Source organism: Colletotrichum scovillei (genome assembly GCF_011075155.1).
Source record: "Colletotrichum scovillei strain TJNH1 chromosome Unknown Contig00003, whole genome shotgun sequence".
Taxonomy (NCBI): Eukaryota; Fungi; Ascomycota; class Sordariomycetes; order Glomerellales; family Glomerellaceae; genus Colletotrichum; species Colletotrichum scovillei.
In genome coordinates, this window is record NW_023336261.1 from 2192916 (window position 1) to 2210569 (window position 17654).

The following is a 17654-nucleotide window of genomic DNA, read 5'->3' on the forward strand; positions in this document are numbered from 1 at the left end:
CGGATGACTTGCGAAAAGATTGTCTCGAGGACCGTCTTTATTGACGATGCAGCTTTGGTGGTGCAAATGGGAGCTGCAGCGAGGTGATGCAAACAAAGCGCGTCATAGATCCGCAGGGAGCTTAGGTCCCCGCCGCCAGCTCCGGTGACGTGCAGGGGTCTTCGGCCATTTTGAGACCGAAGATCCGTCCTCTGCGCAACCTACCTAGAGATCCATACCTAAGGTAAGGTAAGGTAGATGGAAAACCGTTGCTTACAGTACTCTTTCTGTGAAAAGGTACTGAGTAGGGGAAATGTAACTTTGTAGTAGGAATAAGAAATTCTGGCAGTGAGATCTCAGATCTGTGCAATGGTGTCGATCAATCTGTAAAATCTCCCCCGATGAGATGTAGAGTTGGACCGGTGGCTTACGTCAGTTTAGTCTTGCATGTGAGGTGGTGGCCACCATCTCGACAGGCTCAATTTGTATCATTAGGTATTCGCGTATTCAACTAGGTAGGTAATCCTGTGTATTCACGATGCGTATATTCGTACAGGACAACGACCCAACCCTCATAGGGCCCAGAATTGCGATGCTTGCTCCAAGGAAGCACCGCCCGTTGTCGACGACGGCCGAACGGTATAATTGTGCCTTTAACACTCTACCCTTAGAGTGCCTAGATGGGCAGCCTTGAGTAGCAAGCAGTACCAGATGTGACGCCATAGCGGGCAGCTTCCCTTTTTATCATTTCGATTACCAGTACTTTTGGTGATGAGGAGATGCAATTCCTAAGAAGCATTCTGATGCCGTCACCAGAGGTACCTACCTGGCTGAATGAACCTCGAGACCGAGGGAGGTCGCGGGTTCGAGACGACTTACTTTACGACTTTTTTTCCGTCTTCTTCTTTTCACTTCAACTGAGTGAGGTTTTTACTCATAACCGTACGTTTACGGGCAGCATTTCAATTGCCTGGGGATTACAGCTTCGAGAGTCGAGGTACTGCTGCTTAGATAATCGATGGCACCTCAAGATCGCCAACCGGCCCAGGGATTCCAGAGCTGAAGCCTAGAAGCACGGCGCGAATCAGCGCGGCAGCCCCGCTGTGGGGTTGAGCCAGGCATAGGTACCTTAGCGAGGAAGATGGTCTCGACCTCAATTCAACGACGTGCATTTCAAAATCTTTCATGTGTCGATGGGTGACATTAAAGTTGGGCAGAGCTTTTAGGATTTCTTCGCAATCACATACGCTGGATTTCTCAGCACGTGCTAGAGACACTGGTTAGCTGCCGTATGAGGGTTTGACGCGCTCAAGCCCGTGAAGACGCGTCTCCGAGGCAGGAACGTAGATATCGCAAGATGCTCCTGCTCTCCCAGCAATAACATTTGTGACTGCACTCGCGAAAAGTGCCGGGGATTAAAGACCTACCAGGCCCCAAACCATCTACATGCAGTGAGCACCAGTCGTTCCTACACATCGAGAAGATGAAGGTCCTCTGCGTTGCCGAGAAACCATCCATTTCGAAAGCCGTTGCCGGCCATTTGGCAGGACGAAGCCCTGAAGTCGTGAGTATCGCATCAAGCAAGCCGCACTTTTCCTGCGAAAGCTGACACTTCTCAGCACAACACTCGTTCTCAGTACATCAAAAACTATGGCTTTGACTTTGACTTTGGCGCCCCGTGGGGTTCGTGTGGTGTCACAATGACGGCCGTTCTGGGCCATCTTACGGGACTCGAGTTCACACCAGAGAACAAGAACTGGTCGCATCCGCCGCCAGAGAGCTTATTCAGTGCACCAGTAGTAACAGTAGTGCCTCAGGTACGTCTTCTGCCTCTCGATTTAGGTTGCCTGGATTCTGATAGTCGCATGTGTAGGACAAGAAGACCGTTGCGGAGAACATTGAGCGGCAGGCTCGGTACTGCCAACTTCTTGTCATCTGGACTGATTGTGATCGAGAGGGAGAGCACATTGGAAAAGAAATCGTCAATGCTGCCAAGAAAGGCAACAACCGAATCACTGTCAAGCGTGCCACGTTCAGCAACATCGAACGAGCGTAAGCCTGGCCCCTTTTCTGTTACATGCGAGTGTCTCCCTCTGACAGTCTGTAGCCACATTCTCACTGCTGCCCGACGCCTCACAGACCTTGATCAGAAACAAGTCGACGCCGTAGATGCGAGAATAGAGCTGGATCTTAGGATTGGGTATGCTTTTACGCGTTTCCTGACCATTAGCCTTCGCCCCCTGGGAGGTGCGCTGCAGGAACGAACAATCAGCTATGGTAAGCTTGCGCGTATTCTGCTATTCGCCTTCTAACCAAATCTCAGGCTCCTGCCAATTTCCGACTCTGGGATTCGTCGTAGATCGGTACTTCCGGGTCCAAAACTTTGTCCCCGAGCCGTTCTGGAGCATCAAAGTCATGCACTCTCGTGAGGGGAAGAAGGTCAACTTCAGCTGGTCGCGAAACCGTCTCTTTGATCGGATGTCTGTTGTCATTCTCTACGAACGTTGCCTCAACGCAAAAAAAGCCAAGGTTACAAAGGTCCAGGAGAAGCCAACGAGGAAATGGAAGCCTCTGCCTTTGACCACTGTTGAGCTGCAAAAGGCAGCAACTCGCCTTCTCCGGATGAGTGGTCAACAGGCCATGACAGTCGCCGAGGGTCTCTACAATAAAGGGTTCATCAGCTACCCTAGAACTGAAACAGATCGTTTTGACAAAGGCATGGACCTCAAGGCACTATGCAGGAAGCAGACGCCTGATTCTCGATGGGGCCAATACGCGCAGAGTCTTTTGGATGGGAGCTTCAGTCAGCCGCGGGAGGGAAAACATGATGATAAGGCCCATCCACCCATTCATCCAGTCACATACGCGGCGCCTACGGTACTGAGTGCAGATGAGAAGCAGCTTTACGAATACGTTGTACGGCGGTTCCTTGCTTGTTGCTCTGAAGATGCCAAGGGTCTGGCAACCGACGTGGAGATACTCTATGGCGAAGAGACCTTCCATACCCGTGGATTAGTCGTCCTAGAGCGCAACTACCTTGACGTCTTTGTCTACGAGAAGTGGAACGACTCTGCAGAATTACCGAAATTCACGCCAGGCGAAACATTCCAGCCAACAGAAGCCTTGATGACGGATGGCAAGACAAGCCCGCCAAACTACCTCACAGAAGCAGACCTTATTGCGCTCATGGATGCCAACGGAATCGGAACAGATGCTACGATGGCGGAGCACATTCAAAAGATCCAAGACAGAGAATACGTCCAGCTAGCTGACGGGGGTCAACGTGGCCAGGATGGTGACGACGTTGATGACGACCGGGATAGACCTCCTTCGCCGCCAGCTAGAGGCGGCCGAGGGGGCCGCGGCAGTCGCGGTGGTCGCGGTGGCAGAGGGGGTCGCGGCGCGTCGTCGGCGGGACGGAGAGGGCTCAAGGTCTTCATCCCGACCCAGCTCGGTGTGGCACTCATCACGGGATTCGATCGCATGGAATTCGAAACTAGTCTGGGCAAGCCATTCTTGCGGAAAGAGATGGAGAACAAGATGAAGGCAATCTGCGACGGGCGCATGACCAAGGAGGCAGTCCTGCGGGAAAGTCTAGGCCAGTACCGACAAGTATTCCGGGACTCGCAAGAACGGCTCAACGTTCTTAAGGCAGTAAGTCGGGGTTCCATCACTAAGACGCTTACACGCGCTGACTTGACTAGGCGTGTCGCGAATACATGTCGATTCGCGAGTGAGCCCGGCAATTCGATGTTCGTGATGGCAGATAAGGGCTCAGCCCTTTTGTAGTATGCGAGACGCGAAAGTATCAAAATGAAGTGGGATAATCCCAAACATCGTCGTCGCGGTAGCATAGCTCCATACACAAACAAGGACCACGGGGCGAGGTTTCCTTATCGATGGTGGTCCACAGGAATCCAAACGTGGGTGTGACGACTGGTGCGTTTGGAGAGACCACCTCGTTCCGAGAATCGGCGCCGTTGGTTATACCACGTTGGCTAGCTCCGAACAAGCTGCGCGACATATCTACAAATTCCATCATCGTCTCATGGCGGCTAAGGTCAGGTCAGCACGCACGCCGGCGCCTTTGGTCGACCGGCCGTTCGGGACTAAAAGCAAGGCAAAACGGAAGAGGTCGGGAAAGGCGCAGCAATCATGAGCGTGGAGGGGTGTGATGAACCCCGCCGTGATATCTTGGACGAGAAGCGGGGTGAGGCGGCTACTGCAAGGTGCAGTGGTGGGTGTGCCGCCCGCGCGAAGGAGGGGGCAACCCGGGCAGAAATCGGCCCAAAGGCGGAGGATTTCCCAGGGATCATTGCAAGCCGAGAGGTTGCGAAAACAGAGGAGGCACATTGCGGCGACGCGGGATTGAATAACCCCACAGAACTTCCCGAGGGAGGATTAGGAACAAAAGATGGGCACATCGGCCATCGGGAGGAGGAGGGAGGGAGGGGGTGTCTGGTCTTGTGAGAAACGAGAGCCCGCCCTGGGAAGGCTAAGAGGGCTTTCTTAGAGCCCGAAGCCTCGACGATGCAGCATGTCACAACGTGGGGTTTCGTAAGTGGATGACAGTGACAGACCACGGGCTCGCGATGGGGGAGCCTGATTCGACGACGAACATTGACGTAACTACCTCGATGTGAATACTGTGCAAGGTAGAGTTGTATAGTTGCGGATTGAGAAACATCAAAGTGCCCACATCGACGAGACGAGATGTACCGTGAAGTATACAAATCCAGAAACGTGTATTTTCTTGTTGAAATGTTCCTTGCATTCTGGATCGCTCAGAAACGTACTTACATAGGTAGAAAGCGTTGCCCTAGAGAGGGTTCATCCGGAGGGGCGTGAGTGATTCTTTGCACGCAAATCACAGATGACCACCACGACCAATCAGATCATGACCTGGGCGCAACGTGATGGTTGCGCACGAGAGAGTTGGTTGGGCAAGCAAGTTGCGCGAATTCCGGGGGAGAGAGGACAGAAGAGAGAGAGAGACCTGAACCTTTTTGCGTCAAAAGATGAACATGGTCTTGTCCCATTCCAGGCTTGTAGCTGAAAGCTTGATGCAGCCAGCCACAGAACCATTTTACGTATTCCTCTGAGGGGGAGTAAAGGTAGCGTAGCCAGGTACGGGAGTCAACACTACGAGATTTCTGTTGAACCCCACGATACTCTCTCTCCATTTGGATGTCGCTACATGTGGTCTTGACACCTCCGTATGCGGTACGTCCGACTGCAGGTCGAGTAAAGGCCCTTTCCGAAACGCCGAATCCGCCCCAACGAAGTGATTGCGGCGGTGCGGGAATGTTGCCCGGATGCATGCCGCATGGGCATATCAGCACATCACCCTTTGCATGAGGGTGGATGGAGGAAGCAAAAGAGGGGGGTTGAATTTGTTTATAGACATCATATGGAATCCTTACTACCTAGGCATGTTATATTCTGTCCCTCTGTGAATTTGGTTAGTTGTGACACTGCTCCTGGGTATCAGGGCGGCCACTAGGGGGCGTGGAAGTTGAAAATCAGACCAGGTGAGATGCGATTGATTTGATTTGATTCTGGGCCAGCTGCAAGAAGTCAAGGCGGAAAGCAATGCAAAGCAGAGCAGAGCAGAGCGAAAAGCACATGGACGGATTCGATCGAGTACAGACTTACGGAGGGTGCGGCGATTGCTGAAGAAGGTCGTCAGCATGCCGCCCATCGCGAAAGAGGGCAAGGCGTACGCAGGACCTACCCATGCCGGTATGGGAAAGCGGAAAAAAAACACAGCTGCTACTTGTAAAAGCCTAGAACGAAGGGTGGCTTTTTCTTGAGGTCATTGGGGCCAAGGAAAATCCGGGGAGGGGGGGGGGCGAAGATGGGATGAGGGGGAATTCACTAAGGTACGATGTGCCATTACTCCGTACACGGATACGGATTACCTTCTCAGAGATCCCAAATAAGGTATCCTTATACGAATGGGATAGGCGCCTCAGCCGACGCGGACGCGGTTCGGCCGGGTCTATGGGATTCATGGTCAGTAACGGACCAGAAGTTGAGGCGCGCCTTGAGAGATAAGCCCACGCATCGCAATGTTCCATTCTGGCGGTTGATGGTCACCAATCTGGTAAAATGATAACGGATTGTAGATAAGGCAGCTGCACCTGCCATCACCACAGTGTCCAAAATTGCGCAGTTGGTTTTTGTGTATCTTTGATGTGGAGTTAGCCAAAGCCACAGGGCAGGGCGAGCAGGGCGGAAGAGAGAAGGACGCGGGATGGGATGGATTTCAGCTGTACCGTGGGGTACAAAGCAGCTACACACTCAGGAGTAGCTGATTGATAGAGAGACACCCCTTCCCCGTTGGTCCAAGTCTAGGTCCAGTTTCCAATTGCTTTACCTGTCACGAAGCCATTGCTGGTGGACTCTGTGCGTGGTCACTGGTTGATGGCGGTAATCTTGGCGCCCATTTCTCCGGAATGGCGCAGGGTGCGAGGTCAAAAGTAAAATAGATGTTCGGTACGATATTCGAAAGAAAAGGAATCGCAGTGGGAAGAAAGATGAGCGAGGGGGCAGGGGCAGTGTGTTGAACCGGGGATTTTTTTCAGCTGAAAGCTCGTGGTTGTGACTTTGGGACGCAGGTTTAGTCAGGTCTGGAGTGTCGATCATCTCTAACGCGACGGTTTTAGACCTGGTGTAAGAGGACACGTCGTCGCGTCGGCGACGTCGGACTAAGGCCTCTCTGTAAAAGAGTAGCCCGTGGTATACAATATGTCTTCTTAGTTGTGAGATGGTTTGCTTGAGACTAGCTTCGTTGTCTCGATCTCATCCAAGGAAAGGAGGCCATGGAAATGGACGATGACGGTCGAGTCCTCGTCTTGTTCCTTTCTTGGAAGTTGAGTGAGCGCGTGTCTCAGACATTTCCGGTCTGGATCGTCCCGCCGGCATACGGATGTTCATTATCATTCGTAACCACCCAGAAATAATTAGGGGGAAAGCATGAAGAAATACAGGAACCAGACATTTCGAACCTGTCATTGCTCAGGCTGCTGCTGCTGGAAATCTGCACGAAATTGCGCGTTGCCAAAGGCTCGGTTTGACTTACACGCCCCCTTGCACTTTCTCTGACCATGAAGGCATGGAGACATGGGATGGGTTCTACTCAGATTCCATCAAGACTTCCATTCCGCCATCTCCACGGCGCCGTCCGGAAAAAGGGGGTATTAAGGTCAAGGGAATAAGAGGCGCTCCAGGGTAAAGAGGAATGTCAATTTCGCCAAAGGGAAGAGTTTTCTCTGGCTTTCTTTTTCGAAGCATCTCGATCGCTGCGATTGACCGAAGCGCCAGAAAGCTTTGGGAATTTCCTACTCCAAAATCAAAATTGCAACGTCCGAAAATAGGGGGATGATGGCGACAAAAAAATACAACATGAAAATGTGTGTGTGTTTCTGTGTTCTGTGCGGTGATGAAGGGCCCTCTCTAGCACTCTGGCCCTGGTTGTTTTGACAAGGTCCCCGGTCTGTGTTGGTATGGCCGCACGTTGCTGGTTGCTGGGCTGAGAGTACTTCGTACATTGCACTAGGAAAGAAATGGACTGAGAGAGCGAAGCTGCAGGTTTGCGATTGATGACGACACTGTCGCATTCTCCAGTCTCCCGCAGCATCAGTAGCAGCAAGGCAAACTTGACGGCCGCTGAGGTATCCATTTCAAACCCCGTCCGTCCGTTTCTGCTGTTTCCGTCTGGGATAGCAGCAGTAGCAGGAGCGTTAGCAGCAGCAGGAGGAAGCACACTCCTACAGCTCTCCACCAAGCCAACCATTGCATTGCTTTGGTGCTTGCCCGCAAAGCTGTAGCTGCTTCAGTGGACACCGGTCCCGTGGTCGCGTCTCCCAGCGGCTTGCTGGCGGGAAAGACTTATGGTGGGGGCATGGGTACCGATACATGGGGGGTTTGACAGGGGGCAATGGCATTGGCACGGGATCCGGACAAAGGAAGCGGGTGGGTTATTAGCGGGTACGGAACGGGTAATGAATCAGAGGTTGACAAAGGCTGACGATAATGAGATATGGATATATGTCAAACTGTGTGTGCAATGTGGGAGGGAGCAGAGATCGCGATTGGGGTTTTCGAACCCTACCACCACAACCTCCTAATCGTGTGTGAATGAAGGGGGCAAGAGGAAAGGGCAAAGAGTCAAAATGCCATGAGTCGGAGTTCGTGCTATCGAGGGTGGACCTCCAAGGGGGCTTGGGTGCCATGGATAGGAAAGGATAGGAATGAGACGGGATAAACGGAAATGGAAACAGGGACAACTTGGAAGCAAAGTTTCATGGCTGAATCTTTCGACAACGTACCTCAGAAATAAGGTACCGTGACAGAAATGACAGACGAGTAAGAGAGTGAGCGAGATCTCCAACAGATTGGTAAGCTCTTGGGCTTGCACGCTGTACCCGAGACGAAGGTTTCCATTTTACCGTGCCCAGTGTGCCATAGGACGGGATCACCGGTTGGGATATACTATGCGCGGTGGGCTTGGTGGTGTTGTGGTTGACGCGGGCGCCGGCGACGCGGGTTTGATGCGCATCTAGAAGCAGCCCTTGGCCCTTGGCTTGGCCCATGGGTGAGTGGAAGCAGTGGTAGGTCGCAATTTTGAGAGCTTAATGACTTGTGTGTGTTGTTGTGTGTGTCCGTTTCGTCGACATTGATGCGCTGAGGCTGGCAGGGAATTGGTGACTTTGCTGCTTGCCTTGCGCTGGGAGTTTGTTGTAACTTGTAACTGGCAATCCATCGTCTGCTTGACTCTTGGGCCCTGGCATTACCTCTCGATAGTGCGGCGTTTGACACGATGATCGGGTCTCTTCGTTTTCACCGTCGTTTCTCGATCCTTGCATCAAGCTTATTATGGACCTGTCTAGAGAGGGTCTGGACGCTGAAGGTCGAACAGTTGGTTATTGGAATGGACTCCGAATGGAGAAGCGCGTTGTGGACTAGGCCGGGGATCAAGTGCGTGGGCTTGACTGCAATTCCGGAAGGCCACGGGTTGCTGTCCCCCTTCCCCTACCCTTGGCCCTGGGGCCTCTGGGGCCTTTCTTCCCAGGCCTTGGATCATCACACTTACCGGCCGACCCTATCGGCAGTCCGGGGAAGACAACGCTGTGGGAACTTCGTTTCAGTAGCTTCGGGTTCGGCATGGGGCATGGGTATGGGAACTTGAGAAGAAAGAAGACCAAAGTGAGCGGCGCCGGCGCATGGGGGGACGTGTCTTCTGGGTCCGTCGTGGAACTGCTGTGTCGCGGACGCTTCAAATCATTCATGGATATGGATCGCATGGGACCTTGGACCTTGAAGGCTTGAACCTCTGTATCTCGAGGTATTCGCATCGATGGCTGGTTCGGCGGTCAAGCTCGGGGACAGGAACGGGACAACAAGATGGAGCCCGCCCAAGCTCCGTTCATGTGGATTGTTTGGAGGTCTAGGATGGGGTTTAGAGCTGTCGATGAGTGGGTATTTTCCTTTTTGATGGGTTCCGGTTTGCGGTTTGTGTGCGGTGTGCGTTGAAGCTGTATCCGGCGTTGAAATTGGGTATCGTTTCTGCAAAGGTACTTTGATCAAAGGAAAAGCAATCAGTTGGATCAAATGGTCTTAGAGTCTAGGAAAGTCGAGAGTTCTCTCCCCTTACCCAGCGCTGGACTTTAAGGTCAGATCATCCTGGTGGCAGGTAGGATCATGAAAGAATATCAGATCAAAGGTTGATAAGGATCTCTTGATGATAAGGTCAAGGCGGACGAGGCAAGTGTCTCTAGACTGCAAGAAGGTAGCAGGTAGTCTCTTCAACTCCTCATCTGCCTGGCCTGTCATCAGCAAGAGCGATGACTCCTCCTCAGACCCAGGGGAACTGGAATCAAATGGGAAGGGAAGATACGGAAGCACAGGTTTGGAGGCAAGAGGTACGAGGTGTACGTAGTGTGCGACACACTGTGTACAAGATGCCTCTGCGGACTGCAACAAGGTGAAGGTGGGAGTGTGAGAGATAGTAGGAGGATAGCAACACCCCTCTTTCTCTCTTCTTGCCGTTTTCCCATCTCCTCTCGCAGCCGGAGATTCCTTTTTTTGGTATCAGCGGCCCAGCCACACATACCTCGTCCTTCAGACACACACACCCACACCATCCACACTCAGATACCGTCAGTCGACACCTGGTGACCAAGACTTGACACCCGTGGCCGCAACTTGCCACCCCCGGGGTGTGTATCTAAGTGGCGTTGTCCTTGCTCATCGCTCAATGGTCCATCCATCCATCACCTGCGCCAACGCCAGCGGCGTCCGTCTCTTTGCTCCTTTCCTGTTGTCGCCATACGTAGTAGTTGTTGTTGCGTTGTCAGGCCTTGTCTTGCCTTTTTGCCTTGGTCTTGCTCTTTGGTGCTTGAGACTGGAGGGTGCCAGGTGCTCATCCGTCCATGATCCGGCCATCCATCCATCGCCTTCCCTTGCTTTCGCCGCCACGGGCCTTTGTCTTCTGCAGGCGGTTGAGTTTGGTACGGGCGTCAGGTTTGGCTGCGTGTTGCTGGAGAAAGCACCCGGGCTTGCCAAAGCCAAGCTGCACTGCATCAACATGCTCTATGTCTGTCCGTTAGTCATTCTCCTTCTCCTCTCCCTTTGGACTGGCTCTCTGGGGCCCTTTGCCTTGTACCAAAAGAGACTGGCCCGCCACAGAAAGCGTGTAGGAGTCACCAGCATGAGAGGTACGGAGTAGATACCGAGGAAGCAGGAGAGAGAGCGAGGTACATGGATGTACTGCAGTTTACTGCGGATACCTTGGATCCTGGGTTGCATCCGTCCGGTACCGTGGGTACCTCCTGCCCCCCGGTCGCCGTCTCTTGACATGCCCCAGGTCTTGCAATGTACCCCATGTACCTCCCTTTCTCCTACACACAACACACACACACTTCTCAGCCCAGCAAAGAGAAACAAGGTGAGAGAGAGCCGACACCAAAAGATGGAGGTACCGCGTAAGTCTGGTGTGTGTGTCGCTCTCAGTCATTCAACAGGCAGTCAGGTATGAGTCTGTCTGTCACTCCCATCCATCCCATCCCATCTCCGTATCCGTCCACCACCACGGTCCCTTTTACTTTAGCCCTGGCCGTCGCACTCATCTCACCCTCCCCTTCCTTTTCCTCTCTTCTCTTCTTCAACGCAAATACAACATCACGAAGAACCACAACCCAATACTGACGAGATTCTCTTGTCACAGTCACGATAATCGCAACAGCCACAGCAACGCCAGCCTGATCTGCCAATAAGTCTATTAGTCGACCCGTCGAACTGAGCCTACCTGCACAGTTCCACACTTGCATCGCATCCCTTCCGCTTCTAGCTGTACGTCAACAGTAAACCCTATCCTACCGCACAGCACTGAACTGCGTCACATCCTCCTCCCTCTCCCACCTTGGTGACTCAACACCACCACTTCTCATCGTGGGATTCCTCCCACATACTCTACCAGTCTCATCACTATTCCTCTACTCAGCACCTGTAGCTAACCATCGATATCGCGTACAGACACGTCTAGAAGCACCAGACACGTCTAAACGACATCATGGCGACCATGGCAGCTGCTGCTTGCGATATCCACCAGGCCTCCAACATGAGCCGAGACAACTTGACTGTTGTAGCGGCTCGGAGTGTTCCTGCGACGACTGTGACACGATCTCACCCCCTCCCTACTCCTCCCAACTCTATTTCTCCCGCCCTTCCGCCTCACGGCCTCAAGGCCCAGCTTCAGAAGGCCAGGCTCGAGCCCATCGACTCGGACCTCGACCTGCACGACGACCCGACTGGTCGCAGGCAAGCATCGCGGTCACCCTCCTATGATGCCACCGGTGCTATCAGCACCACCTTGCTGGCCAAGCACCACCTCCCTGAGATCCTCCTCAACCACGGCCCTCTGGCTATTCGTCACATCATGGGCTACCTGACAACGTCCGTTCCGGGCTTCGCCGGAATCCCGCCGACAAAGGCGCGTCGCCTTGTCGTGGGCGCCTTGGAGGGTCGCGGAGGCGAGGGCAGCGGACCGGACGGCGATGTGGAATTTGAAAAGGTGGGCTGGGGTCGATGGGATGCTCGACGACGTGGTCAGGCCGCGCGCGGATCTACACCCCCAACTGATTACCGATCTGGCATTCCCATCAACAAGACCGGTGGACGCGGCGCCGATAGGTCTCGCCTGAACGTCGCCTCGTCCAGCGCTGGTGATTCCATCGTCTTCTCTCACGACGACCGCGACGCTATGATGATGGAATGCGAAGCGGATAAGATGTCCCTGGATGGCTCGGCCTCCGCCTCGTGTTCCGAGGCTCCGGATGACGACGATATCGCTATGAATGATGATCCCGAGGACGCCACCGATGACGAGGACTGGGCTGCCGTTGGAGCTGCCGCTTTGCGCGCCGAGTCTTACAACACAGCCGGCGCAGCCGCACAGTCTGCTGGACGCAGCTTCCTCTCCACCGGTGTATATAACTCGGGAGGCATGCGAACTGTCTCTACTGGCATGGCACGCTCGCTCCAGCCCATGCCCTTCGACTTCACAGCGCTCCAGGGCCCGTCTGACGCGCAGGAGCGTGAGGCGGTTGAGGCTCTGTTACGCCTGGGTTCTGTATAATACCTTTTTTTTTTTTGCATAGCACGGCGTTGGGGATGGAAGGTCTGCGCTGTGCGATCGGTCTGTTTGACCGATGAGAAAGCATGTCTCCTATTTTTCATTGGATTCGGACTGGTTGGCTGGGTTGGCTGAACCAAGGATACCGTGTCATGACTTCACTGACCGAGCCGGCGCGCTCTGGGTCATGCATCACCATTCTCTGGTCTCTGTCATGGCACGGCGGTTCTACACTACATGGGTTCGGCGTTCCTGGCATTGGAACGGCAAATAACGCCCTCGCGCGAAGGGCAATCATTGTGGCCTTGAGCACCACTTTGCATTACGATCATGGCTCTACTGGAGGATACCCCGACATATTTGGTCATCAACACGTTTCGACACATTACTACTTGGGCCGGCTGGCTATCTTGGGGACTGTTGTCTCATCTCCCCGCCTCTGCCTGTTTGGCCTCATCTTGGTACCTAGTTCGAAGAATCTGAGCCCTTACCACAACCTTTGTTCGGCTTTCCCCAAGCATCGGGCTGGTTGAGACCAAGGCAACGCGGTGGCGTCGACGACAGGTTGGAATGGGCTGGCCTGACAACACCACCTCCCCACAGACACACACTTCGATTCTTTCCCATTCATGCGTATACCACATTTTGCACATACCCCCTTTTGCTTTTTGTTCACACATCTGCATCTCCCCACTTCAACACGCCGTGGGGGATTACGTCATTTAGCGCTGGGCGAGCTTCACCTCGTCAGCCATCACACCCCGCGCCCCTTTTTGCGCGTTTCACACCAACACCTGTTTAATTAGTTTTGGGGTTGACGAAGACGACGAAAAGATTATTCTTGTCACATGAACACTGAATACACACGACACATTGATTTTGTGTTTGCGAACTGGAAGAGTCAGCATGAGCTTGGCTGTTTGGCAACTCTCGCGGAGGACAGGACGCGCAGTTAGAAACAAGGAACCTTGGTGATGCTTGGCTCGCTGATATTGCCTACCTTTACGATCGGCTTCAGAGCACGATGTCTTTGAGACATAAGAAAGAGCAGAGGAGTTGAAACCAAATCAAAAAAGAAAAAAAGGAAAAAGAGAAATTACCTCCCTCTATTTTTTTTTTATTTTTTTTTTTTTTGTGAACGGCGGGATCTGGGTTTTCCGGGATTGGGCGGCTAGGTCTAGCTCTCAAAGAATGGAACTCTTGATTCTTTCGTCCCATCCTCGTTGTGTTGACTGTCGTGCGATTACTCGGTGCGTTGTTGTGATTTGTGTACGCTGACGTCTCCTCTCAGTGAAACAGTACCAATGTCGAGATGGATCGTTTGTACCATGGAGAGACACTGCTGCTCAGGTAGCCTTGATGTTGCTAGTGAGAATGGTCTGATTCTTGGGTTGATTGTGGCTACATGTTGTCGAGAGGCTTTCCAATGTGCATTATGATCTTGAGACATTCAGGGGTTCCGCCGCCTCATGAAAAATATCTCACGGCTTGCTCTGAATTTGTTGTGGCAAAACTACATCCGCTATACCAAGCAGAACATGTGAGTTATCACGAGCATTATGAGTTCGTAATCTGATAAGCTGAATGAATGACCTAGATAACCAGAGTGTTGGCTGGCCAAAGTCAAAGCCAAAGCTCTCTGCCTCTGTCCACTCGATGAGCCCCTTTTGTGGGCTTTCACCCTCTTTCCAACTTGGTCACTCGTTCGAAATCAAAACACCCATAAGGAAGTACTCGCACAAAGATTTTCATGTATATATTGCAATGAATCTACAGCGACCATACTTCCAAGCCACCGAAGAAGGTACCTCTAGACGAGAAACTCGTTGGGCACATACAACGGCATAGAATCCTCCCACAAACTATCCGTAAGCATCCGCTTGTTCGACCCGTCGGCGTCCATGACGATGATCTGCCCGTACGGCTGGAACGTCTGGTCATAGATGGCCGCCTCGTCCCGGAACCCGTACATGCCGCTGGAATACAGGATCCGCCCGTCGTGCGACCACACGGCGTGCGCGTCGTTTGCGCCGCTGGACGTGAGCGTCTGCAGGTCCGTCCCGTCGGGCCGGATGGTGCAGACGTCGAAGTTCGTCGCCGACGTCTTGCGCGTGAAGACGATGCGCTCGCCGTCGGGCGACCAGAAGGGCAGGTTGTCCGTCGCGTTGGTCAGGCTCCGCACCGTCTTGGTCTCGAGGTCGATGACGCGGAGGCCGTAGCGGACACCCCACTCGCGGAAGACGAGGCTGCGGCCGTCCGGGCTGTAGGAGGGGAACCCGGAGTGGACAGTGCCGTCTGTGAGCGCCTCGTAGAAGCTGCCGTTGGAGGTGGTGCGGTAGACGCGGGCTTTGCCCGTCGCGCGGGACTGGAACCAGGAGCCTAGCCCGAAAGCGATCCACTGGCCGTCGCTGGACCAGGCTGGCTGGAAGGCGCCGGCGAGGCCCTTTGCGACGAGGGCGGCGTCGATCTCACCCGTCTTGGAGGAGTCGAAGACGAGCTTGAGGTCGGTGCCGTCCGGGTTCATGGAGACGATGGAGGAGTTGCCGAGCTGCTTCTGGGTGATGACGAGGCGGCCCTGGAGGGAGAGCTGGGGGAAGACGTCGGTGGAGCGGTATTCCCAGTCCGCGTCCCAGCTGTAGAGGGGCTTCTCCATGGCGCGGGCGGCGAAGCCTACTTTTTCGTAGATGACGAAGCGGCCGTCTGGGGACCAGGCTGGGGAGCGGATCGCTGCTTTGACCGGCGCGTGGACGCCTGAGGTGTAGTTGAAGCCTTCGTTGTCACCGCCCTTGATCAGGTAGGCGATGTTGTTGCTGCTGGATCCATCCGAGGTGCTATCGTCACCAGCCAACCACTGCGGGAACATCTTGACGCTGGCGCCAGAGGTATGCTCGATACGGTCTTCTCCCGTCTCGAAATCGACCGAGACAATCTGAGAGATGGCGGCGGCGAGGGACTCGGGCCGGTGCGCGTCCCACGTCTGCTCGGTGGTGATCTCGTAGTAGAGGATGCGCTTCCCGTCGGGGCTCCATTTCGGCGAGCCGAGACAGTAGCCCGTCTTTGTGGCGACCTGACGGAACCCGGAGCCGTCTGGCCGGACGACGTAGACGGAGAGCTCTTGGGTGTGTTCCCAGCCGGTACCGTTGCCGTGACCCCTCCAGGCCGTGTTGCGGTCCGAGGCGAAGGCAATCCACTCGCCGTCCGGGGACCAGCTGGGTCTAAAGTGGCCGTCGGGCAGCAAAGGGTCGCCGGCGATCTCGGGGGTGTTTGTGAGGTTGCGGCGGGCGCCGGTGGCGATATCGAGGACCCAGATGTTGGCGCGGTAGCCGTTCTCGGTGGAGACGTAGGCGAGTTTTGTTCCGTCGGGGGAGAGGGCGCCCGCGTCTTCGACAGCGGGTGTGGCGATGAGTTCTTCCAGGTTGGAACACGAGGCAGATGTGGAGTTACCGGTGCCGGCAGAGGAAAAGCTGCACCGGTAGAGGTCCGAGTTGCCGTCGCCGTTGCGCTCGGTGGTGAAGGTGACGTATTTGCCGTCCGGAGAGAAGGCGGCGTGGTACTCGAAGCTCGAGGCGTTGCCGAGGAGCTTCTGCTCGTTTGTGCCGTCAGCGTTGGCGATGTAGAGCTCCGAGGTGGAGGGCCCGATGCGGTTCATGAGGAGGACGCCCTTCTTGCCGTCCGCGGCGGGGAGGCCGCGGGCCGAGTGGGTCTGCGGGAGGGAGGCGAGGTTGAAGTCGGCGCGGAGCTGGTGGACGTGGCGGGCCGAGGCCGACGAGGTGGCCAGGCAGAGGCAGACGAGGGAGGAAAGGAGTGACGACCGCATGTTGAAGGGCTTGGGTGGCGAAGGCACACCGCTTTTGAAATGAAGGAGAGACAGGTGGTGGTGGGAGCGAGAGAGAGAGAGAAGAGACCCGAGGGCATCTACAATCTTTCGTCTGGTATTTGTCTTTCTCGAGGATGGCTCGACTTTGCCATCGCCAGCACTCTCGCACATAGTAGAACTCCGAGAAGGACCCAGGAAGAGGAGCAGCTTTCACAGCAATCAGCCAGGGTCCTGGACATCGGCACTGCGAGGTACTCGTTTCTGGGATATCGAGAAGTCTGAATCTTTTCCCAGGGGAGAAATCTTATTGGCTTCCATGACGATTGCGACGTATTCCTTCCCGCTCAATTGCCGCTTTCCGCCATGAGCAGCGGTCCATAGTCTTGGCGGAGTGGAACATTGCGGGTGTAAAAGAGCTTGTTTTGGAGAAGTCGAGAAGTTCTCCCCCCCGTTGGGGGTGACATCCTGGGTTCCTGAGCGGGTTGCCATTCGATCGGACCAGCCCCACCAAAGGGCTACTCTCGGATAGCTGCCGTAACTTAACTTCTCCGATGCAAGACTGATCGGACCTATCTGACGGAGTCAATTGCCATTAAACACCGCATGAGGAAGGTTCTTCTTTTCCGGGGTGTGGTGTCCAATGGTTGTGAAGGATTTTCTAACAGCTTTCTTCCATGTGCGTTCTTCTCTAAGCCTCTGATGAAGAAAAAAGTTTTAGTAAACGTGAGTGGGTGCGTGGCTGCGGGGGAGATGCGAACGTTGCTGTACTCCGTACTGGGGTGGATGATTACGTTCCCCTTCGCCTCCCATAGGCTATCCTGTAGGCTATCGAACTAGTTGCATGACGTTAAAGTCATGTTAGGTTGTCTTATCAATCAATCGATTCTTCAAAGGGGAGGCTCAATTTCGCTCAGACTCGCCGTGCATGACTTCGGCAGCGATCGGTCAGAAATCGGCAACTGAGATGTTATGTAACAGGAGAGGCCTCCTTGTGCCCAATTCAGGAGCCGAGGTACTTTACTCGGTCTTAGGTATTGGATCAGATTGGAAGTAAGCCTATCGATGTTTGGCTTCACCAAGTGGAGAGTCAGGTGGCATAAGTATGGGAGTGCGGAATGGTGTCTCCAGAGGATGTGTAGCCGATGCAGCGCAATACTTGATTCGATAGGCATTCAACCTACCTCCGACTTTACGAGTTTCTCTGGGTTCTTGAATGGGCAC

At 54.2% G+C, this 17654-nt stretch overlaps 3 protein-coding genes across 3 annotated transcripts; 2 read left to right on the forward strand and 1 right to left on the reverse strand.

Moving 5' to 3' along the window:
- Positions 1 to 1462: 1462 nt before the first annotated feature.
- Positions 1463 to 3889, forward strand: HER10_EVM0002550 (DNA topoisomerase; the record flags this gene model as incomplete). The annotated part of the gene is made up of 6 exons (XM_035472256.1): positions 1463 to 1543; positions 1599 to 1796; positions 1853 to 2031; positions 2087 to 2256; positions 2303 to 3633; positions 3684 to 3889. The coding sequence occupies 6 exons, from the start codon at positions 1463 to 1465 to the stop codon at positions 3714 to 3716; spliced, it is 1992 nt and encodes a 663-aa protein (XP_035335757.1). The 3' UTR covers positions 3717 to 3889.
- Positions 3890 to 11041: 7152 nt separating this feature from the next.
- Positions 11042 to 15477, forward strand: HER10_EVM0007167 (uncharacterized protein). Its single transcript, XM_035476732.1, has one exon. It carries the CDS (start codon positions 11555 to 11557, stop codon positions 12617 to 12619), a length of 1065 nt encoding a protein of 354 aa, XP_035336197.1. The 5' UTR covers positions 11042 to 11554; the 3' UTR covers positions 12620 to 15477.
- On the reverse strand, positions 14427 to 16821 carry HER10_EVM0006811 (TOXD protein; the record flags this gene model as incomplete). Its single annotated transcript, XM_035476386.1, has 2 exons — positions 15354 to 16821; positions 14427 to 15263 (listed from the first exon to the last, which is right to left on the reverse strand). Exons 1-2 carry the CDS (start codon positions 16602 to 16604, stop codon positions 14427 to 14429), a joined length of 2088 nt encoding a protein of 695 aa, XP_035336162.1. The 5' UTR covers positions 16605 to 16821.
- Between the last annotated feature and the right edge of the window lie 833 nt (positions 16822 to 17654).

Coding starts and splice junctions, on each gene's coding strand:
- HER10_EVM0007167 (XM_035476732.1), top strand. CDS start 11,555: ATGGCGACCATGGCAGCTGCTGCTTGCGATATCCACCAGGCCTCCAAC.